This window comes from Protopterus annectens, chromosome 13.part0 (genome assembly GCF_019279795.1).
Source record: "Protopterus annectens isolate FY-2018-M chromosome 13.part0, PAN1.0, whole genome shotgun sequence".
Classification (NCBI taxonomy): domain Eukaryota; kingdom Metazoa; phylum Chordata; order Ceratodontiformes; family Protopteridae; genus Protopterus; species Protopterus annectens.
The window spans coordinates 177,770,863-177,796,511 of record NC_056747.1 but is presented as its reverse complement, the minus strand read 5'-3'; the positions used below and the strand labels follow the sequence as shown (position 1 = coordinate 177,796,511).

General features: G+C 38.1%; 1 protein-coding gene across 1 annotated transcript in view; it reads left to right on the top strand.

Annotated features, from left to right (window-relative positions):
- LOC122817686 (interleukin-6 receptor subunit beta-like) overlaps positions 1 to 25,649 on the top strand; it is a 165,652-nt gene that overhangs the window by 133,628 nt on the left and 6,375 nt on the right. The window contains exon 8 of the mRNA XM_044090756.1: positions 10,026 to 10,107. Coding sequence (XP_043946691.1) covers positions 10,026 to 10,107 — 82 coding nt within the window. The remainder of the gene's footprint in view (positions 1 to 10,025; positions 10,108 to 25,649) is intronic.

The window sequence follows — 25,649 nt, the reverse complement described above, 5'->3', positions numbered from 1 at the left end:
GCCTTTTTTGAAGGTTGGGTGTAAAAATCCACTGCCAATCATTAGTGGACTGGAGTTCTGCTATGGCCACACCTAATCCGGAAAAAACGAAAGACATTAGTTTAATACTCATCAAAGAAGCAGAGCCACTGTTTATTATTTGATAACTGGCAGTTGGGCTACTCTTTCATACCTTTCAACAATGTCATGGTTACAGTGGCACCCACAACAAAACAGAGGAGCTCAAAATATCCCACAATCATTTCAGGACATATAATATAATGTGATACTGAGTTTTATAAGTTCTTGACATACTGTGAAACCTCAGAAAATACACTTAAAGACACAAGCTAAAAATACATTGTCAACAAGAATAAAAATGAAATATATTTACTGAAAACGTTGAAGTATGTTTAGATATACATTAGGTCATGACTGAAAAGGGGTAGCAGGCCAATCCACCTACTGGTTGCCAAATTGTAAATAAATAAAATAAAATAAAGATACAAATTTGTTTATCTACAGATGATAGTTAAGGAGTATTTCACTGGGGTACTCTACGTTTTCTGCAGTAATGTATGGCCTGATAATTTTATGCAGATGTGACAGCATCTGTCCCTTTTCTGTAAAAAGGTGAAGTGGTAGGTATGTCATCTGTTTTTGTCTACATTTATTGTAGGCTTGTTATTTTCTTCAGGTGCACTGTGAAGTGGATTCATCTGGATGGCATAATCTGACTAAAACTCCTGTCTTTAATATGAAGGATGAATGAAAGTCTTCAAAAAGACTGTGTATGCAGCCTATATTGGGAGGTGTAGAGGGCTAGGTCATCTGGTACCCTAGACTGATGCCCCCTCAAGCTGAATGTGAAAATCAAACAAAAAGTTCTTAAAGCTCTGAAATGCAACAAAGAGGCTACACAAGAGCCTTGTTACATTTACACTACTAAACACTTGCATTTTGACTGCTAGAATATGAGGTGTGGCTGTTTAAATCTGTGCTGAGACAGCACTCACACCTAATTGGCAGCTGTTCAGCATTGCCAATCATTTCTCCTTGCAGTTAATTTCACTTTCACTTCACTTTCATTTACTTACGGTACTAGGAAGAGTTTTGCTACTAGTTTATTTTCAAGATGGGAGAGTATTTTCCATACAATAAAGACGACTAGATAATGCAGCAAGTTAAAGTGAGCTGTGGCTGGTGTCCAATATGCAATAGTGTTTACATCTGGGAGACAGTTGAGTAAAAAGGCAAATTTACTTATTCCTAAATAGTACAGAATGGTCCACATGTTCAAAAGCTGTGATTTTAATACTCATAGATCCCATGAACCAGCCTTTCTCCATGGCTAATATTATAGCAATAACCCATGCCTGGGTGTGGGTAATGCTGGGTTTACCCACGGTTGGCGTGGTTTGGTCACGAGGGCGAAGCCCTCACCCACACCCAGAAGTGGGTTATTGCTATTATACAATGACATTATTTAAGATAAAAAATAATTATTTTTCTTAAATAATGGCATTGTATAATGCCTCCTTGCTGCCCTTCCGCAGCAGACTGTCTGGTATTCTGCGGCAGTTCTGATGTACTGCGCATGCCTACGCAGTACATTAGAGCTGTGGGCAAAAGCAACGGAGAAAGTAAGATCTCCATTGCTTTTTACTGTTTCGCTATGTTAAATGGGTTTAACATAGTGAAACAGCTTTAAAAAAAGCAAAGGAGAATCTCCGCTGCTTATTTTAAAGCTGTCTCGCTATGTTAAACCCATTTAACATAGCGAGACAGGTTTAAGAAAAGTAACGGAGAAAGCAAGATCTCTGTTGCTTTTTACACACTGTCTTGCTATGTTCAAGGAGTTTAACATAGCGAGACAGGTTTAAAAAAAGCAATGGAGATCTCCGTTGTTTATTTTAAAGTTGTCTCGCTATGTTAAACCCATTTAACATAGCGAGACAGGTTTTAAAAAAAAGCAACGGAGAAAGCAAGATCTCCGTTTCTTTTTACACACTGTCTCACTATGTTAAAGGAGTTTAACATAGAGAGACAGTGTTTTAAAAAAGACTTATACTAATGGAAAAAGTCCGGGCGACTGGACCTTTTTCCATTAGTATAAGTCGATTTACAACGTGCACGCTGACCAATCAGCATGCACGTTTTGGAATATTAATGGGGGGGTCATGGTATAACATCTTATTGGTCATTGTATAGAGTGCATTGTATGTGCTATGACCAGCTTGAAAACCATAATGGGTGTCTGCAACAATTTCTTATCCATTGATGTGCTCAAAAAGATGTCTGAAAATTATTTTTCAAATATTTTTGTGACTGAACAAAAAAAGAAATTGCTGGGTGTCATAAAGAAGTATGTATTTATTGATTTGCTTACATAGTAAATGTAAATCATTTTCAGATACTTTTCTGATTGGATAAAGAAGACATATGTAGTAAAACTCATCTGACTATGTGAGCAATTTAGCTACAATGAGTCACCCACACCTATTAGCCCACCCACACAGTGATGCAATGGATCACTTGCAACACATAGCTACAGCAGCACTGCCCACATAATATGTAAATGTGCTCAACTCTAATCTCATCAAAGCCTACCACAAAACATTTGTGAGCTGTATCTTGCCATGACCACAGAGAAGGATGTTAGTAAGGTGCATAATCTCTCCCTGAGCTTCTCAACAATGTGTGTACAGTAAAGTTCTAAACTACATCATTCTGTGGGGAAAGAAAAGTGACAACTATCCACATTAGTATGTGGGTGTGTGTGTTGGCTATCTCTCTCAATTTTTAAATCCTATTTAATTTTCTAATAATGCTATCTAGAAAATAGCAGTATTGTAGGCAGCACTTAATTAACCAAAGGGGAGCTTTAAGTCTACTGCTTATTTTTAAGCATTTAATGCTTACAATAAAGCATTTGCAAAAATAATAACAACAGTAATAATAATAGTGACTAATTTAACACTGCACAGTCCAATCAAGTGCATTTAAAACTAAAATTAGTAAAATACAATAAGTGAACTATCAATTGGACTTGTTCAGAAGTTCAAAAACCTAGAGTTCACAGTAGGCCTTTCCAAAAAGCTGGAATCTAAGGCAGAGCAAATGCCTACACAAATCCTTAGTGGATATTGCCTCTGATGCACACTGTGCTCCATGCATGATACAGCTTTAGATACCACTCATAGGCAGTGTAGTAAGACTGTGTATTTTATTACATTACCATAATCTCTGTTTATTAATTGTTTTAATGTGCAGTTGCATATGACAGACAGTGCACAATCCCATGGTATGGTTCTGAAAATGAAGTTTCTGAATATAGTGGCATGTTAACTCACATTTGTAGCCAAATGCTTTACCGTCTACAGACACGGGTCTACTTCACTTACCTGACATCCCACACAACCGACACGCAAAACACCAAGCCGATAACATCGACGTTTCACAACACTGAAATCTCACATACCCGATGCACACAATACCTACACTACAAAACCCGGACACACCTCAGTAAAACATACACACAACAACACACACAAACAACATACAAAAGAAAAATCACAACACTCGACATAAAACTACCTAGTTCTGCTCACTCACACCCTGCCCACCATCTACACTAAACTAAACCCTTACCACTAAAACAAAACATACACCACAAATAAAAAATCTAAAACACTTACCTTCACATTTCACATTCTTGCAGGGGGTATACCCCCCTGCACCCCACATACCCCCCCTAACTTAAACATACCAACTCTGAGATCGCACTACAACATCCACAAGAGCAGATTTCCTGTTCTGCTCAAGTTGGACTGTCGATCATTCGGAAGTCGGCATTCTGACATGTCAGTCATCTGACACGTCGAGCTTTTCGGCTCGGTATTTAATGTGTTGGTCTACTGAGATTTCGGTAATCTCAAGTAGACCCAAATACACATGTTTGGACTCTTAGATGAAACAGTGAGCAACTTTTCCCTTTAGCTCACTTTGCATTACTTAACATCTGAAGCAGTCCAAGACTTGTTTTATGCACTCAGCTGGCGCAGAAGTAGATGGTTTTATTTTTTTATAATTAAACAATACTCAAGTGATTTATGATATGATCTCTCAAGGTGAGGATGCTCTTTGTGTTCTTCTGCTTAGCAGTGGCAGTTCCATTGCTAGCGATCCTGCAGGACAGTATGCATTTATGTATGTGTCTGTATATGCTGCTGCACACACATGTAATGTATATTTGTATAGGGGACTACAATGGGGCACACTGCAATAGCCTGACAGCTATGAGCTAAAATACATTATTGTGGTGGTCATTATTTATATATTCATTCATGTTATCACAGTCAGACCTCTGAAGTATACACAATGAATAAAGTGTCCATAATTGGTGACCACCAGTGTGCATGTATGTGTTGGGGGGGGGGGGTTGCAATGGTCTGAATTGTGTGCATGGATGTATGTGTTATCAATGATCTGAAATGCATTTCATTTATTCATTCATGCACATAATCATAGACATACAAGAGATATGCATTCAGTAAAGTTATTGCAGTTGGTGGGTACATGTGTGGGTGTTGAGGAGTGAAGGGTGTTTGCTACAGATTACATTGAATGTGCCTGACAGCAATTGGAATGCATTATTGTACCCATTGTTATCAAATTAGTAAATAATCAGACATCTGATGTGCACAGAAAAGTGGTTGTAATTATGTTGTGTGTAAAGGGTTGCAATGGATTATTCTGTATATGTATGTAACAGCAACTAACTGAAATGCATTACTATGGCCGTTATTTATTCAACCAATTACAGTCAGATTTCTGAGGTGTATTCAGTAAATTTGGTCTAATTTTTGACTTTGTGTGTGTATATGTTTATGGAGGTTTGCAATGAATTGTACTGTATATGTCAGAGAGCAGTGTGCTGAAATATATGACTGAGGTCATTTATTCAGTCAATTTATATACTATAATCAGGTGCATAAGATATACATAATTGATAAAGTATAACTGGTGGCACATGTCTATGTTTGTGTGTGTGTGTGTGTGTGTGTGTGTGTGTGTGTGTGTGTGTGTGTGTGTGTGTGTGTGTGTGTGTGTGTTTGTATACAGGGGAAGGTTGCAGCATCTTGCACAGTATATTTATAGCAACAAGCTGAAATACATTATTGTTGGCTTTATCTATTTGACCACAGTCAAACATCTGAGTTGTACACAGTCAATAAACTGGCTGCAATTGTTCAGTACTTCAGACAGTATGTGGATAAAAGTGACTGAACTCTGTTGTCATTTGATCACAGCTAAACAGTCATTGATCTGACTTGGTAGACCAATTATATGTTTGAGTGAAACAAGTTGAAATGTATCACTGTGTCATTTTTTTTCTTATCAGTGCCTGCTTTACTCTCAGGCTACACTATTGATCAGTTCTCCTTCAACGCAACAGTTAACTGTATGCATAACAGTTTACAAGACAGGCTCTATTAGGAAATTCTCTTGCGTGGCCCTTGTTCTGCCCTGGTGGCCTATGTGATCATCTGTATCACGATAGGGGCAGCCTGTGCTCTCCCCATGGTATATGCAAGCTCTGACATGTCTCATGAGATTTTACTGGCTTGGAGATCCCAGGGCTACATTCCCAAGTCTTATGACCACTGTGGCTGGAACAACTTGTGAATTGGGATGACTATCTCCTTCTTTCCAAGACATGTGAGCTGGCATAAACCACTCACTCCCTTCCTCCCCTACTAAGCTGTTCCAGCTCTCAAATCACTGGTCATTTGGGTCATACTCAAGTCTTTATACCTCTGTGCTACAGAGCTGTTTGCTTTTATCTGCTGTAATATAGACCTGTCCCATTCCAATTTGTCTCACTCATTCAGTTGCTTTCTCACCTCTTTGTTTTGAAGTCAGCAATTGCCTTTAGTGCATTTTGACTCTGGTATATCATACCTAAAGAGAGTATAGTTTGGCCACTATCCCCTTTTTCTTGATCAGTAGACTATACTGCATATGCCAGTTATTTATTTATTTATTTATTTGACATTTGTTGACCGGGAATGTCTGACTGAGCTTGCACCCTTTTTCAGCAGAGGTCCGGTTTATAGATGTCAAGGAGGTTTTAGTTGGTGCTACTATGTTTTCTGGTTAGGAGGTAGTAATTTAATATGTTGGAAATGTTAGGGCAGAAGGAGGGTTTGTAGAGGGTGGAGTGGATAATATTAAGTTGATAAAAAAGAGGTTGATTGGGGAACTCAAGCCAGTTCAGTGTTTTCTAAGCCAGGCAGTGATGGGATTTAGGTTGAGTGTTGACAGCAAATCTAGCTATTTTGTGATATGTATTTTCCATCTTATTCAGTAGTGTTGCCTGTAGGTTAGTGAGATTTGGGAGCCATAGAAGAGACAAGGTAGGAGATAAGCAAGAGAGAGTAACCGTCTTGCCTCTGGTGTGAGATGTCTTTTGTTAAGGTATAGTAAGCCAAGCTTTTGGTTACTATTTTTGATACAGTAATTTCTATGAAGGTCAGACTTTAGTTTATCATCAGTTATGACCCCTAGTAGTTTGGTATGGGATTCAACATTGATGGTGGTGTTGACTAACAAGGTAATAGTGAAGGGTGAGGTGTTATGAGAGAGTGATTTAGGCAGAAAGAGAAGCAGTTTAGTTTTCTTAGCATTGAGTATTAGCTGGTTATTGGTTAGCCAGGTCTCAATATCTGTGAAAGTTTGCTGGGCTTTGGAAAGCAAGTCTGAGAAATAATCAGAGGAGTTGATGACTGTAGAATCATCCTTATATTGGATGAGAGTTGAGTTGCGGCAGGATTTATAAAGATTGTTAGCAAAATTGTTGAATAGAAGTGGTCCTAAGATGGAGCCTTGGGGCACACCTGTGGTGACTGGCAGAGGAGGGGACAGTGTAGAAAGCCATCTAACAGATTATTGGACAGGTTGCTGCTGAACCAAGAGATAGTGGATGGGGACAGATTAAGTTCTGTTAGTTTAGAAATGAGCAAAGGATGAGACACAGTATCGAGTGCCTTGGATAAGTCCAGGAATAGGCAAGAGACTAGTTTGTTATTGTCTCTCGATCACGCAACTGAATTGGTAAAAGCAATGAGAGCAGTGGGAGTACTACGGTTCAGTCGAAAACCGTGCTGAGTGGGTGTTAAAAGGTTTTCTAATAATAGGTGGCATAATAATTTGTGCATGGACACATTTTTCCATGATTTTTGAGAGTGGAGAGAGAATAGCTATAGGGCTAAAACTGGAAATTTCTGTAGATTTTCCTCCTTTATGGATGGCGATAGAGTAGAAATGTTTCCAGATAGATGGAACAGTAAATTCAGACAGTGAGCAATTTACCAGAATAAATATGGGGTACGCAGTGGAACAGGCAGCTATTTTTAGGAAGTATGGTGGCAAGTTGTCAGCAGATGGAGAGCATGGCTTTAGATTCTGAAGAAGTTTTTTGATATAGGCAGTTGATACAGGTTAAAGAGAAAAAAGTGTTTTTTGGGGATTGGGGTGTTTAGCCTCAGGAAGTGACAGAAAACCTGTTTTACTTTGTACCTCTTTGTTAATTGCTTTGTACTGGCTATTAACTAATTGCTTTCAGTTATAATGTGACCTGAGAAAAAGCATGGGAAGATGGCAAAAGTATAAAGCACATCAATATATTGAAAACTTTAGAATGTTTCAAAGTCAAACTTAAAAGCAAATAAATGAAGACAAAATCTATACCATAATAACTTTCAGAATGATACTAAACACAACCCTAAAAAATTTTGGACAACTATTAAAGAAATCTTACATCCTGGCCAAAAATTCACCCCAAACTCCTCTCCTGATAAATCACCACTCTAAACCGCAATACAGTTCAACTCTTATTTTACAGATAGTATAGTATCTCTCACCAAGGATGGCTCAACATCTAATCCCAACCCTGCCCAACAGCCACATATTACCACATCCACTTTCACCTTAAAACCTGTGCCCACATCCTTTACAAAACTTCTCCTAAACTTAAACTGTGCTCTTCAGCTGTTGACATTCCAAGCAAGTACCTAAAAATAGCAGTGAATAGCATTGCCTATCCTGTCTCAATAATTATAAATAGGTCAATCCAGGAATCCCACATTCCCTGTCTCCAGAAAAAGTTACACATTATCCCTCTGAGCAAAGGAGCAAATTCAACAGACATTTATAACTTTAGACTTATAGCAGTCTTATCTCCCCTCACCAAAATACTGAAACTTTTATTCAAAAACAATTCTAGACTGTCTCCTGCAGGAAGATCTTCTATTCTCTACACAACTTGGCTTCCATCTTTGCCATGGTACTAGCATTGCCCTTCTAACCTATATAGATACTGTCAATAAAGCTAGAGATAACAGCAAATTAGTCCCTTCCTTATTTCTAGATGTGTCTAAAGCCTTCAATATTGTTTGTCACAGCAAACTTCTACTTCAAATGTCCTCACTAGGTCTCTCTCAGCCTGCCCTTCTGTGGTTCTAAAGCTAGCTGTCCAATATGTATCAGTCAGTAATATGGCACTCCACACACTCTCCTTACCTCCCAGTCACCACCGGTGTACCACAGGGCTCTGTCCTTGGTCCCTTCCTCTTTAACATTTTTGCCAACACCCTCTATACATTCACACAACAGGACACCATAATACAATACTCATCTGACAACATGATACACCTCCAAAAAATTTCTCAGGAAGCTTTAACAGCTACAGAAACATTAGTTAGTAACTCATAAGTCATACTCAACCCCCAAAAAACAAAACTACTACTTTTCTTCCCCAAATCCCCCTCTCATGAAGAAAACAACATTTAAAGTCCCGTCTTTTGATAATATGACCACTGAAGTCACTTCTCACAGCAAATTATTAGAGGGGATACTGGATGATGAGCTGACATTGGACCTGCACATATCAAATTGCATAATAAAAACTCATCAAAAATATGGATGCTTTACAGAGCCAAAAACTTTTTCACAGATGCAACTAAAACTACACTTGCCACCACTTATCTCTTCCCTACACTTCTTTATGGTGCTCCCATCCTTACTAACCTCCAGGCTTCACAAAAAATAAAACTTGAACAATGCTATAAAAAGGTTGCTACATTTCCAGCAATTGCCCCTTTCAGAGCCCACCACTGTATAGCACTAAAGCCTTAATTGGTAAGAACTGCCTCATCAACTAACATGTAGACAGCTTCTTAACACCTACAAAATTTCCCAGGATTCATCTGCGTGTCTAGCACGAAAAACATTCTATATAACAATGCTCCCAGTTGGTCATTGTGATTCAGTGATCAAAAACTCTTGTCTATGTATAAACCTATCAAATCTGCTGGGCATTGTCTGTACTCTTACAACGCTGTTAAGGCATGGAACTCCTTACCTGTATCCATTAGGTCAATACCCTCCATCCCATCTTTCAAAACCACTCTAAAAGACTTCCTGTCTAAAATATGTCTCTGTTCCTGAAAATACGGATAAACTATATCCCTAAATGTGAAAAAGTGCCTTTTTATTCCTTATAACTCCTTACTCTCCCCTATTCACTAACTTCCATGCTTCTATCAAATTTTCTTTCTTGATCTTTTGTCTAAATATACCATGACCCTGTTTTTTTCTCACTTCATAATGCAATTCCTGTTTGTATTAGACTAACCTACATTTAATTTTTCTACAAACTGTCTAAAATTTCTATAAATATTAAATGATTATCATAGAATTTGTATTGGTTCTTAACCAATGTTTTTTAATTAGATCTAATTTTTTATAATTATTTAAACTGCAGATGTTTTTATTTTATTTTTGAAGATTGTAAAATTATTGTTCTTAAAATGTTTTGTAATAATGTGGAGCTTTTTTTCACCCGGGCCTCCATTGAAAATGGGTTTCTACCCAATCAGACTTTCCCGGTAATCAAATGCCAATCAATCAATCAATAAATAAATAACAAGTAAATTAGGCATTTTGTATGATAATAATTGTATTTTCTTCTATTTTGCTTATAGACTTAGAAAAATACTTTGGCCTCCAGTACCTGATCCTTTAGACAGCAAAGCAACTCAGTTTAATTCTGCAGATATGAAACATGTAAGTACTTTTTAAGTTTTTGGTGATGTTTGAAAGTAATATGCATAACACTGTATATAACTTCATTTAAGTTGGTGGGAAAACATAACTGTAGTGAACACTACTAGTCATAAACATACTATGTTATAGGACTTGTAAAGCTTGCTGAATCTATGGGCTATGCTCTGTAGGGCCACCCAGGATGGACAGGTCATGGTAGAGAGAGAAAGCAAACTAGATGCAATCAGATTGAGAAGGTAATGGCAAACTAGTCTGATATGGACAAAAGCAACTGGTCATATGTGAAAATGACATTGAAGGGTGAGAACCAAAGATCTGAAGATGGACAGTATACTACTGGGGGAAAGCAGAGAAAAATACCAGGCGAGATGACACCCAAAATAGAAAAAAATGTGTAATGCTAGACGTTATGACACATAAAGATTAAAGCTGTTCAGAAGGACTGTCCATCGGCTCTGATACTTTGGGGACAAATGGAAACTGATGGTACAAAAATATAAACCATAGGATTCTGGAATGTAAGAGATTAGAAGGAAGGCAAACTTGATGTGGTTAAAAAATAACACGAAAAGAATAAATGTCTATCTTGAGAGTTACTCAACTAACAATTAACTGCAGCGAATCATTTTGCATTGGGTAATTGTTCTGTGTAAGCAAGAAGTTTGAAGAGGGAATATGGTATCACTGCATTCAAAAAAGGATGTCACAAATCATGCTCTGCTGCAACCCAGAAAATGATGGAATGACCTCAATCAGACATCAAAGCAAGGCTTGCAACACAGCAGTGATGATGTTTATGCTCCAACTACTGACAGAAAAGCAGCAGAAGGCAACCGGTTTTATGTACATCTCAGAACCTTTAAGATATAAAGCCAAAAAAGATATTACAGTCATCATAGGTGTCTGGAATGCTTGAGTTGCTTGTCAAAGAACAGATGGAATAATGTAACTGTTTGGCCTTACTGGCACACCGAATGAAGAGAGACACAAATGTTCTGTAATTCTGCCAAAATAATTCACTGGCCATACTAAACAGTCTTCAACATCCTAAAAGATGGCATTATACATGGATATCACCAGATGTTTAATGTTTGTAGGGTGGCTCAAACTGAAAGCACGAAACAACCAGCATTTTTATTGTAATTTGTATAAAATGGGTCATACAGTTTCCCCCCCAAACTTAACATCCAAATTAACTCTAAATACATTTAGGTTTTCAGATAACCTAACAGATAATGGTTGTAAATTTCACAATCTACTCACTCTGCAGTGAAATCTGTTCTTTCTTTAAACTAGTTTTAAAAACTGGAATGTTCCCCATAAACTTATTCCTGTTCCATGCCTGTGATGCATGAACATCATTCCCAATGTCAAGGCCAATGTCTCAGCATGATAACATCTATAAATAACCAACACACCTCTCAATAAACAGTAGCTAATTGAATGCAGTTTTAACTTCCTTTGTCTATCTCTATAGTGCAAGATGCATTACTTCATTAATTTTCCTAATAAAAACTCTGAATTCTTTCTTTAAGGAGGTGACATAATGGATACAGATGGCTCCATACTATTCAATGTGTGGTCTGATGACAGGTTTAAATAATGCAGTTAAGGCTTTCCTTGTGCATAGGTGGAAAACAGGAAGCAGCTGTCCCAAGAAGGAGAGAATCAGGTCAGTTGCCCATCTGGTGCTAGAATTTGTTACATCATGCACTCACATCTTTGCATCACATTTACATATATGACATGGTCATTTGAGTGTAAATGTGAAATGTACCTCCTTGGACTATATAAAGAAAGACATGATAGAGCTCTCAGAATATGTCTGAGGCTGGTATGAACCCAGCCTTGAGTGGCATTCTACCCTCACCAAAAATGATACCACAATGCAAACAAAAGATTACTGATTTCAGCAATTGGCTTTGCTTCTGGTGTCAATCTAAGGGGGTACAATTACATCAGCCTGGGCGAAGATGATTGACAGTCCTAACTGCTTTGCCACAGATGGACTGCAGCTATCCCACCAAAGCGTTTGTATATGGGCTGTGACGACCCACCACTGGACCAGTAATCAGGGAGCCTCAATACTCACCACTGGCACCAGTAGGGGTCATTCACTGGGAGGATAACTGGTACACACACAGTATTTTCAGATGTAGTTCCCTGCATCAAGTGCAATTTCCCTTAACAGCACACAGAGACCACAGTCAGTCCAGGGCTAGTTTCTCCCTCTTTCTCCAGATCCCCAGAAAGACTCCCCACTGGCACAGCTATAGAGTTGAGATCTCAGCTGAGTGGCCAAGCTAAGACCTCCAACACCCTCATGTCCTTGCCCAAGTAGCTGACACACACACTCTTTGAGGCTTGATTTATACATGCACACACACCTGGGAAAGGCTGGCACATGTTTACTAGCTATGCCCCCTTTTACTTAGACTATATGGCATTTATCACTGCCACCAGCCAACTCCTTAACAAAGGGTGTCCAATCTTGCTGAGTTATATTACTAGTAATACAAATGGCATTTTGACCAAGAGCAAGTCTATTAGGAGTGATCCACACAGTGCCATCAAATAAATATGCAAGTACTCTCACAACTTAAATACCTCTACAAAGATCAGGAACAATGAAAGGTTTAAATATATTTAATCATAAGTAATAAAAGAACAAGAAAATATTCCGTATATATTCTCTGACATCAGAGTTCAAAACCACAGGAAATATTTAAAACAACATTGTGGGATAGTCACAAATAAATAAAGAAAAATATCTAAACTAAGCTTTGCTATATTCCTGACTGTATCTAAGAGAATTACTATACCCTAGTTAACTTACTTAAGAGCAAGGCAAATGTGTGGTGAATGGGTCTTCTTATTGCCAGGTCCAAGACTGAATACAGAATGCTCTGTCTCTGTAAGAGACCTCTCAAATTAATATTTCAAAGACCGCTTGCAGAATGACATCATTTCTTGTCATCTGACTTTATCCCAGGTAAAATCCCCATTGCAGGAAGCAAGCAATATTCAGCATCTACCTGTGAAAATACATAGACCTCAGATCTTTGACAGATGCTGGAAGTCATAAAACAATTGCATTCATTCACATTCAAAACTAGTAATTGTTTCACCTTAAAGACAATACAGAGAGCTCCCTGGCACAGATATTCTGTCTCTAGCTGCCATAAAGCAATTTAATTTCAGCTATTTTTCTGAGGTTAACCTCCTATATTCTAATTTTCACTGTTAAAATATATACATTTAAACAGAATAGGTTATGTACATTTCTGTTCTCTTCCAGCATGGTACACTGTGGCTACATCTTTAAGCTCAGTGCTTTACAAAATACCTTTTTTTAACACACATGTCTGTGCAGACCAGTTTGATGTACACAACATACAGTTCTAATACAGTTGAATCACAAGCATCTTAGATCATGTTGATATTCACAAATGACATATACTTGCTTAGAAAATTACAGATAGCTGTGCTGGCAGTATCTCCCTTTGTCACATGGGCTAAAACTTGTCCACCCCCATAATACCTTTTTTAGGGAATGCCAGTCCTCCAAACCTTCCAACATAATAAAACTGAAGCTGGATAACATAAAAGTATTGCTGCTCAAAGCTAGGAGCCTTGACAGAAAAAAATCACCCTTCACTCCTAACAAGCAGTCCTTACCTTGGAAAACATTGATATTTGCATCACAGAGACATAGTTCAAGAGCAGTGAGATCTCTATCAGTGTAGGGTTTCCACTGTGTTAGATGAAGGTAGTAAAGGTGGTGGTGTACCCATATTCTTAAAAAAGTCAATATTAGCAGAAAAAAGACAGAAAATCCACCCAAGGATGGCCAATCAATGAAATCCACAAGTGTTGTCTTCCTGAGTCAAAAGCGCTTATCGGATATCTTCAAGGGACAGTTTTGAGCTTTTTTATTTTTCATTTTATTTTCAAGTCGAAGTTTTATTCGTATTAAAGGACTACATTTTAATTGGAACACTTATGGATTTCATGGATTGGCCATCCTTGGGTGGATTTTCTGCCTTTTTTCTGCTAATATTGACTGTTTTTGTGACAGACCACCTTTAGCGTTTGGGAGTTATTTATTCATTTGTATATTCTTAAAAAAAAACACGTCACCTCAATAGACAAGATAATGACTTGCAACTCTTCTATGCCCATTTTACTATTAACAAAACCATTACCATATGGCTAAGTAAAGGATCTCCCTCAAACCACACCTCCTACCTGACCAGTATAAAGTCCCTATGCATTAAGCCAAACACTATCCTCCAAAGAGACTTCAGCTATCCATCCATTAACTTGGGACACTTGTAATTTCTCAAACTTGTATGCCCAGAAATTTCTGGACTTCATTAATATAAACTCTCTGGATCAGTTAGTCTACACCCACAACCAGGGGCAATAACATCATGGTCTTAGCCTTTACTGATATGGGACAGCTTTGCTTCCCACTATGTCTAACTTCCTTTCTGGTCAGATTAGAGCACAAGTCAGTCACATTTACCTTATGACCAACGCTGGAAGCATTTGACAATAACTAGGTATTCTGAGATTATGCAAACACTAAGCTACTAAAACTAAGTGATGACCTGGTTAAACTGAAAGCCCATTGCATCTGGATGACCCCATTGCTTATGTTGAATAATTTGTCCACATATAAATGGTTGCATAGATGCATCTACCCCCTCAGAAGTAAATATAATGCCAAAATTAAAAATAACCCCCCTGTGCTGGATGAGCAGATTCTGTAATAAAAGAAAAAACTCATTGCATGCACAACTAAATTTTGGTCTCAGAATGCAATAATGGTCTTGATAAATTTAGCAAGGAACTCTGAATAGATCACTATTTTTATCTCAAACCTGGCTTTGTTTGATATGATCAAAGTTCAAAGAACAATTACAAAGCCTTCATTATCTATGTTAGAAGTTTCAAAAACAATGTCTGCACAGAGCTATAAGTAAGGCATAGCACAAATTCAGATCCAGAGGATATGTCCAGTATACTAGCAAAATATTTTAGTTCAAACTTCAAACCCTTATCCACTTCTGTATTCCCAGATCTCATACCAGCATCTACAGCACCAAATCTCTGAAGGACAAGTATTGAAGGCATGATCCAAGGCAAAGAACACTACTGTTGTGAGGATCGATAACGTACTAGACTGCCTACTGGTTAGGCTAAAACATGACATGACAAACTCCCTACTGATTTTACTCAATATCTACCTCCAAACAGGCTTTCAGCCTGATGAATGTAGGACAGAGGCAGTCATCCCATTGTGCAAAGGTGGGATGTTTACAGACCCAGGTAATTATAGATCCATAAGCCTGACCAGGCACATCTGTAAGGCTAGAGAAAGGAGCACTGAATTATTAAGGATGTAGCTGTCCTACAAACTCTCAACCCAAGCCAGTTTGGATTTGTCAAGGGCAGATCCTGTCTACCTAACCTAATCAAATTCTTCAACAAGGTTAAAGAAGCAGTGAATGAGAGCAGATTAGTACCCACCACATACCTAGACCTTACAAAAGCATTCAACACTATTCCACAATGAGGTGTTGTAGATAAAGTCTACCAGCTAATGGTAAATCTTTATGCAACTCAATGGATAGGAAATTGGATCACATGTAGAACCCAGGAATTTAGGGTGGGTGGTTTACCACCTCCAAAAGACCTGCCACTAGTGTATCCCAGGGTTCACTACTTGGGACAGTACTCTTTGGCATTTACTTCTTGGAGGCCAAAGCAAATGTTAAGGGTTTATAGCTAACCAAATATGCAGATGACTGCAAACTTGGTGCCATCATAAACTCCCCAGAGGACACCAAAATCCTACAAGATGGCCTTTTCCAAACCAATAGCAGGTGTCAAATCCCTAGCTCCCATCAGGTGATCATTGAATATAATGACCCAATGGGTATGTATCTGTCCAAACACACAACTGGAATGACCAGACTTTCTCACTTCAAAAAAAAAAAAAATTCAAGAACTTAAGTAAAAAAAAATATGCAGACTATCTTAAAGCCTTGTCCCACTGCTTGGGTATCATACAGGCTACTATGAGGTGACATCTGCCTCATGTATAAAGCCTCAACAAACTTTGTTTGACAGACCTTTTATACATTTATATGTCCACTGGTAATGTGAACACCAAGTCAAGGGATGTCAGTCTCTTTTGTGACTTAAATAGAACATGTGGGAATCCACAGGTATATACCACAGAGAATACCTCCTCTGTGGAACCGTCGGAGAACTGCAAATTCACCCCTGGTTTAGCATCCATGTTCCCTCGTGGATATTCTTAACCACCTCTGGATTTTTCATACACAAAATAAAACAGCCAAAAGCTACATACGGGAATATAAGGTGGCCTTATTAACATCCTCAGTGATCTTAAGTACCTATAAACCAGCTGTTACACTGTACAATCAGCAATTCCCAAAGGAGTGCAGGTGTGGTACTGACATTCATTCAAGAAGCCATGATGCTTAAATGAATGTTGATCTATCTGCAGTTTTATTTAGCAATTCATCCTGTAAGTAATTGTAGAAAGGAACTTGCTTCAGTTATAGCTCAGCATAGTTTTTTTTTTGGTCCTCAACTTTGAGTCAAGGGAGGTGCCAGTCTGTGGAAGTGCCCAGGTTGCCAGATAACCTAGTTAAAGCTCTGAACAGATCTTTTATCAGGGAGTAACATTTCCAGATAATGATTATACATTAGCCATGATCTCTAGATGATTCCAGATGATGATTACTACATTAGCCATGATCTCTAGATGATGCCAGATGATGATTACTACATAAGCCATGATCTCTAGATGATTTCAGATGATTATTACTACATACGCCGAGATCTCTAGATGAGTATTTATTATGACACTTACATTGTTGGCTGTTTCAATTGTTATTGTAAAATACATAATTGGTATTTCATATTGCTTCAACCAAAGTATAAACTCTATAGTTTGAGGTATTGAAATAGACTTGTTTTATATTGAGCATTGCTAGAGTTTGTCTAAAAACTCTGAATATTTTCCTTTTCCGGTAAGTTGGCAATGATTGCTATAACCTTTGCATAATCAGAAAATTTGCCAACCATTATTTTTGTCACCCCAAGAAACTGAGATATAAACAGCTCAAAAGGAAAAGGCCTCAAAAGAGATTCTGAAGGGATTCCAGTTTCCACTGACCTCTGATAAAACACTGACAATTATTACCTTATATTATGTTATGTGATTAATCATCAGCCCATGTTATAATCTAATTATGTCATGACATAGCATAAGTTATCTCTGAGTACAACACTGAGTCATATGCCTTGACTAAATCCAGAAAAAGTATATCAGCAATTAACCCAAATAATAATTATTACATTCATCATACAAAAATGTGCCATCAGAAACCCATGTTGGTTTATAATTAAGCATCTGTTTTGTGCCTGATGGTAATATTCTTTTAAATAATTTACCTCCTTGGATCATAAGGCTGATAAGACAATAGCTGACAATTGTAGTTACATAACCACTTTTAGTACAGAGTAAGTGTGGCAAAGACTTACCTCCATTTATCTGGTACATAGCCACTGGCTAAGTCAAACATGTCACAAGACTACCAGTGATCCTACTTAAAAGGAACCATTTACCTCATCTGGACCCACAGCAGCAGCACTGGGTTTTATTACAGGTATTCAAGGTACTGCCGGGGGGGGGGGGGGTTAACACCAAGCATATTATAAAAATATTCCTAACAGAAAGGATATTAGGAAGGTAAAATGGCTCTCTGTGGAAGATTTAGAAGTGACCAAAAGAAAGAACAACAAAAAAGGCAATTGAGAACTGACCAGTGCTAAGAACTACATTAAGATAATACAATATGAAAGGCCAATATATATCTTCATGAAGATCAACAGTGTTAAGGGAACGTCCGTGTGAAATGGGCATGATAATTGATGGGTCTATCATGAACAAAAATGTGTTAAGGAGAGGTAACAGGAATATAAAAAAATTACAAAGAATGACCCTAACATGATGGTGTGTTCTATAATGTAGATCTAGACATCTTGGAAAATGAAATCATATGGGCTGGAGAAAGCCATATTAACAATACAACTACATGAAATGATAGAATTTCAGTTGAGTTCATACCTCTCAACCTCTTAGAGCAAGAAATCTGGGCAAAGCCATAAATAAAAATGGTATAAAGGTCCAAAAATAGGGACAATTTTTAAATATTTCTCTTACAAACTTAGAAAGTTGATAAGATAACAGGTTTTGCATTAGCATTAATTTTCTGAAGGGTATGCAGTCTGAAACTCAAATGTCTGTCATTATTTTCTAACTTTAATCTTTAATAATTTGCTACTAATTTGCCAGAAAAACGCAATCTTATGAAAAATGGACCAAATATGAGGCAGAAATCTGGACATTCTATGAAAATCTGTACAGTTCAGAGGTAAGGCTGAGTTACTTAATATCCTGCAAAATGATGTTACAGTGCAGTTTATAATTTGCAAACAAACTTGGAAAACACAGCAGTGTCCACTGGGTTAGAACAGGTCAGTTTATATTCCAGACCCCAAAAAAGGGCAATGCTAGACAGCAGGGCGGCTCGTGCTATAGGACTGCAGGACTTCAGCCCCCCCCCCCCACACCTAGAAATGAAGAAGAAAAGGGATATAAAACAGAAAAATAAAATGAATGAGTCTGGAACTCCATGCATGGGTGCTGTGCTTGGAGTTCAGGGTACTCTCTCAGAACTCCAGACTGCTCTGCCAGGCAGTCCAGATAAGAGAGAATGGCATTCCTGCCCTGCAGCCCAGAAGTCTGTGCGATGATGACGACCATGGAACAGAATGATACCAGACTGCATCATTAGCAGGCTGGGGCTTCCAGCCTACTCTCGTGGGAAACCAGCATCATCAGCAGGCTGAGAAACCTACCAGGAGGTCCAGAAACCTAGCCGTTAGCTTGCGTGAGCTGAGGAGAGTGGATTTACTGTGTAGACGGGAACAGAGACTGCTGAACTAATTCAGGTCAGGTAGAAGTGTGTGTGTGTGTGTGTGTGTGTGTGTGTGTGTGTGTGTGTGTGTGTGTGTGTGTGTGTGTGTGTGTCTGTGTGTGTGTGTGTGTATGTGTGCATGTGTCTGTGTGTGTGTGGGGCTGAGGAGAGTGGATTTACTGTGTGGACATGAATGGAGACTGCTGAACTAATTCAGGTCAGGTAGAAGTGTGTGTGTGTGTGTGTGTGTGTGTGTGTGTGTGTGTGTGTGTGTGTGTGTGTGTGTATGTAAATTGCCCCAGAGAACACAAGGTGGTGGGTAGAGAATACCTCAGGCTTGAGGCCTGTACCATGGATGCAAGTGGTAAGGGCCTGAATTCCCTACCCACCACCATTTGTAAAAAAAAGTTTGCAGATTTTTGCCTCATATTTGTTCTGTTCCTCATAAAATCTGTGGTTTCTGTATGTTTGTTTTTCCTTACACAGTCAGTGGTGCACTGGTAGCATTATTGCCTGACAAGTACATGTTCTCTGGTTAGTTTCTTATCTGGGTTGCCTGTGTGGAGTCTGCATGTCCTCCCATCTCATATTTGTTCTGTTCCTCATAAAATCTGTGGTTTCTGTAGGTTTGTTTTTCCTTGCACAGTCAGTAGTGCAGTGGTGCACTGGTAGCATTGTTGCCTGACAGCTACAGGTTCTCTGGTTTGATTCTTGGCTTGGGTACCCTGTGTGTGTGGAGTCTGCATGTCCTCCCATCCTACAAAGACATGTGTCTGCAGTGTTTCTCCCTGGGCCTCTGCTAAAAATTGGCTTTTGTTCCAAGTCAGACTTTCCTGGTTAACAAATTTTAAATAAATAAAAATACCAGGCATTTGAATTTCAGACTTCATATCCTTCAGGACATATATGGTAACACAAAAACTTTTATTCTAGCAATTTTCTAAGTTTATAACATGGGTATTTGAAATTTGTCCCTATTTTTGGGACTGCATCCCCCCATCATTGGCTTCATCCAGGTTTTTTGTGCTAAGGTTGAGAGCAATGGTGAGAACTGAATTTGCTGAATATGTTTGGGGCTGTATTCCCCTATTATTGACTTTGTTCAGGTGTTTTGTGCTAGCAGGTTGACAGCTATGGTGAAAACTGAATTCACTAAATGGTAGCCATTTAAGTTTGTCTTCCTCTCTTTCACAAAACAGCTGATTTGGCATAGTGCTATATTGCTCTGACTGTTTTGCACAGGGTCCTGGGTTTAAGACTTGGCAGTGAAATGTATGGTGATAACACAGCATTTTATTCTAGCAACTTTCCAACATTATACAATCAATGTTTAAAATGTGTCCCTGGATTTTGGGCTCCCCCAAATAAATTTTGGCTTTTTCCAGATTTCTTGTGCTGCAAAGTTCAGAGATACAGCTGAGTGTTGAGTAGATTTTACAAGGAGCTGAGAGCTGCAGGGGAACAAAAGTTTAGTGCTGCTTATGCTGCGTCAGCTTGCATTGTTAATAGCACAACAGGTAGTGTACTTGTTTTTAATGAAGAAGGCTGTAGGTTCTACTCCCACAATAGGTAGATGCATTGCTCATACTGTACTATGTTGTAAAGAGGGTGGATGCTGCAGTCCTTTTTGGTGAAGATACCTATTAACTATGAACCTGTTATCAGTTTGCCTTCCATTCCCTATTGCGATTTACTTATATCTCACTCAATATTATCAACCAATACCACCTTTTCTCTCAAAGGCAGCATGGCCATGGTACACTCAGAGCTATCATGATACACTGTGGCAGTATTCTTCTTGGAATGGAGAAAGGCCTAATTAGTGGAGCCATTTTATTGATCTTGCAAGAACGTCTGATCTCGATCATTTACTTCTAGACCAGCTTAGAAAAATAGATATGAATGTTGACACACTGCTGTGGTTTAAAATCTGGCTTTCTAACTGCCACTTTTCAGTGAATTTCATCTCAACAGTCTCTTCATCAGTCCCTCTGCAGGAAGATGTACCAAAGGATCTATCTTTTCTTTTCTATCTACATTAACAAACTCCCTTTTGACTTACGCCATCTTCCTCTCTTGGTCCTGCTCTATCTGCTCAGTTTTTCCTCTTGAACTCAAACTTCAGGCTGATTTTCATACTTTTATTTAGTCAGTCAGTGATAAACAATTATAGCTCAACTGCTCTAAAACAAAAATAAGGCTTATTTGTACTAGACAAAAGTTCAGCTCTGTCTTGACCGCTAAAATTTTAGATAATTAAATAACACTATTGAAAATGTCATTTCATTGCAATTCCTAGGGATTTGGTGAGATTCCATTTCTAAATGTCTAACTCCACAGAGACTACACAAACACAAAATCAACTCTCTCCTATTCTGGGCTAATCGTATTTTCCCTTTTCTATGCAGATTCTGTAGAAATGTCATTTGTAAAGGTGTCTTAATGGAATAGCTAGAATATGGTCTCTTTCTAATTACTTCAACTATTTAAGCCATCTCAAATGCCATATGTAGATTCATCACTCCCTCCCCAAGAAATGAACATCAGTGCAAAACCATTGAAAAAGCTAACTGGCTACTTGTCAAACAGTATGCTGCCACTGGCTACTTACTGAGCTATAAATAAAAAGTTAAAAACTTCTCTTGACTTTACTAAACTGCTTTTGCAGAGACAGTTGTCCCAACTTTCATGACTTGTTTGAAATGAGGCATCTTTATGGGTAAGAAAATTAACTCACAATATCATGTAGTCTTTGAACTGGTGCATAAACATTGCTACAGTCAACCAAATGGGATTGCAGTGTGTGGCAATGCAAAGTTTTTAGCGATGAAATTGCTATCAGTGTAAATTTATGAATCCATTGATGAAATTCAGTGACATGTCTTAAAACTTTTCAAATCATTGTGAGTTTTGTAACTATTAAGGGTTAGTAACTTTTTTACCATAACTGTAACCGAAGAAAGAAAGAGGGTCACTCTACCTTTAATACTTGGTGACATCCTTTGTACTGCTTATCCCTTACGTGTTTAGACTGTATCTTTCAGACCTTTCTGAGGTGTTATGTAGATTATATGCAGACGACCTGAAAATGGGTAAACTGATTATGTGTGTTACAGATAAGGCATGTCTGCAAAAGAACTTGACTAAACTGACCATTTGGGCACAGGAGAATAATTTGCTGATAAATGTATCAAAAGCTAAGCATATGAGATTTGGGAGACATAACTTGAAAGGTGAATATTTAATACAGCATACAATGCTTGAAACTGTAGATTCGTTTAAGAACCTGGGTATATGGGTAGATACAACTTTGAGTTTTTCTAATCATATCAACCAATTGGTTAATGATAGTTATAGAACTATAGGTTGTATAAAAAGATTTATAAAGTCTAGGAAATTAGAAAGGAAGTCATTGTTTGTTAGTTACATTAGACCCAAACTTGAGTATGGAATAACAATGTAGAAACGTTATAAGAAAACAAGCATGGATAAACTGGAAAGAGTACGGCGGAAATATACCCGGGGCATCCATGGATGAGAAAATTTAAGTTGTTACGAAAGACTAAAATATCTGAACTTGAACAGTGTCTCTTATAGATATCTAAGAGGATATCTTATTCCGGTATATATGGCATTTAGAGGCAAATATCTCTGGGAATGTTTGGGGTTATCAAAAAGTACTAGTGAATCATCAGACAATCTATGTAGAAGATTGTACATGAATGAGAAGTGCACTAATTGGTTTGATGACAGAGCAGCTGATGCATGGAAAAGACTACTAAATTACATTACATTTAAACCTGGTGCATAAATATTGCTACATGTCTGGAGCTATATTGTCTTGTCATTAAAGCAAACAAGTTTAGATAGTTTTAAGAACAGCCTGGACACTTATTATAGGAACAAGTGTTTTGGTATATTAACAGGCTAGAAGGGCATTAATGCCCTTGAAATATGTGAACGTATGTATGTATCCTCTGTATCATACTCAGCAATTACCCATGTGATGTAAACTTGATTATATATTGACTTCCTATGATCATGTTTCAGATGCTGTAATCATATTACCTGTATCACATCTCCAGTACTAGTCCAAACACACCCAAAGCGAAGTAGACACAAGTAAAGTAAAATGAAAACCACACCCAAAGCTGAAGGTAGCTGGAATAAATGCTGCCAATCCAGATGAATAAAATCCAAAAGCTTTTATTGTAGATAAGTGAGTGCTTTTGCAATGATCAACACTGCTTCATCAGACAACATATCCTCAAACAACTACCCCATATATACATGTGACAAAACTTAAAATAATCAATCTGTTCTCAGAACAAATTAAGCATCAGTCATCCCATCCTAAAGGTACAGATACATAAAAAATGCAGTGCTGCTGAAAGTAATAAAACATTCACAGTATACTAAATATAGTATAATACTACATACAATGACCAAACAAAAACATGACATAACATAAAATATTTATTTCAACTCGCTAACAATTGGTAATAACATAAAAGAAAAAAAAAAGAGAAAAAAAAAAGGGGGGCAAGAGGGGGGAGGCAAAAACTGTGAGACCTGGATTATACTAATCACACAAAGTCAGTATTGGGACTTTTCATTTCAGTTTTCTAGATTTCAAAGCTGGTTTTAGGGGGACAGAATCATTCAAGCCTACCCCTCCTGTGTGCACCTAGCCTCAGGATCAAAAAACCTTCTTTTAAATTCCTCAGTTCCGTTTGATATATCTCATCCTGACAACATAGGAGGGAAAGCATCATTGCCTGCCATTTCACAATGTTGGGAAAGATGTGTTCCTTGTGCAGACTGTCATAATGTAGGAATGCTGCACAGTAACACTTCTTCCTATGGAACTCGGTGCACCAACCCTTCTCAATTTTGAATATTGTGACATCTAAGAAATCTATAGTGGTGCTGAAATGATTCACAGTGAATTTCAAAAAAATCACACATGATGTCCATACTACGGTGGAATAAGTTCAAACTAATTTCATCCCTCTTCCAACCTAAAAAAAGTTATCCACAAATCGTCTATTGTGTTCCAAAACTATCTCCAATAACATACAAAGAAAGTCTATTCATTGTATAGTTAGTTTCCCATGTCTCAGAAGTACTGACCTCACCATATAAATGCCTTGTTCATTAGGTATACTTGTAAACAGTGATACCACATCTAAGGTGACTATCAGGTCCATCCCCATGAATCCGGCCGTCTCCATCTCACTATATAGGTCACTTAAAAAATGTTTTGTATCTCTAAGGACAAGAGAAGTCTTTAAGTACATCTCTCAGTTCACCATCCACGTAAATAGAAATGGGCACCATTAGCCACCCTGTCCCTGCTACAATAGGTCTAAACATAGGGCATCTGGGGACCTTGTGTATTTTAGGGAGGCCATGCACTTGTGGGATCAACGTTTTTTCTACTATGAAGTATTGGAACAATTCCTTGTCCAGCATCACCATGCACACACATTCCTGAAGGGTGTTGACAATGTGTCAACTCGTATCATTCACTACATCTATAGATACAATCTTATATACTTTTGAGTCTGCTAACATTTCTGTCATTCTCTCAAAATAAAATGTTGAATTCAGCACTACAACAGGTCCCCCTTTATCAGAGGGACATATAACTATGCTATTATTATTTTGTAACTTGTGTAATGCCTACCTTTCTGCAGTTGACAAGTTATCAACCTTTCTGTCTCTAACATTGCTAACAGTACTATCATAAATAGCATTTTCGCATGCTTTTAAAAATGTTTCCGCATTGGGTTCTAAACTAGGTACAAAGGTGCTATTCCTTTTATATTTCAAATGGTGTACATTTTCAACATTTTTAAATTGTAATTTTAATGTTACATTTCGTGTAAACAAATGCAGATATAGTAACAAGTCACTAATGTCCATATTGCTGGTAGGTATAAAACTCAATCCTTTACTTAGTAGGTTTCAACTGGTGTCAGTTCATAGTCCGACAGGTTCTACACTAGATTTCCTGTCCATAGCCCCAAATCTTCTTGAGCGTGTGTGTATGTCTGTATCTGCCATGGTGCCTCCTTCTGCTTCTGCCCTCCTCTCTGTATGTCCTGTTCCAACGAACCCCTTCTCCCTGTACAAAAGGGCAATGGAAACATTGGAAAAACTTGTTGCTTTAAGTCCATATTGATTTTGCGTCTCACTACTGTTGCCGACATCATCGCTGGCTGTATCACTTCCATTTCTAATGGATTAGGTGGAAAAATTGGGCTACTGTTGGCTGAAGGAGGAGAGAAGGGGCAAGGCATGGCAGAAGGCAGGAAGAGAGGCTTTCCCACCTTTGTTGTCAGGATGAGGTATAGCAAACAGAACTGAGGAACTTAAAAGAAGTTTTTTTTGATTAGAGGGTATCCATCCCAAGAGGTGGATATGGCTGATAACAACTATAAAATCAGACGTCTTAAGAAGGCTGGGGTATTTCCTTGGCTGAAAGCGCTTACTCAAATAAACAGTCCGTGCCTT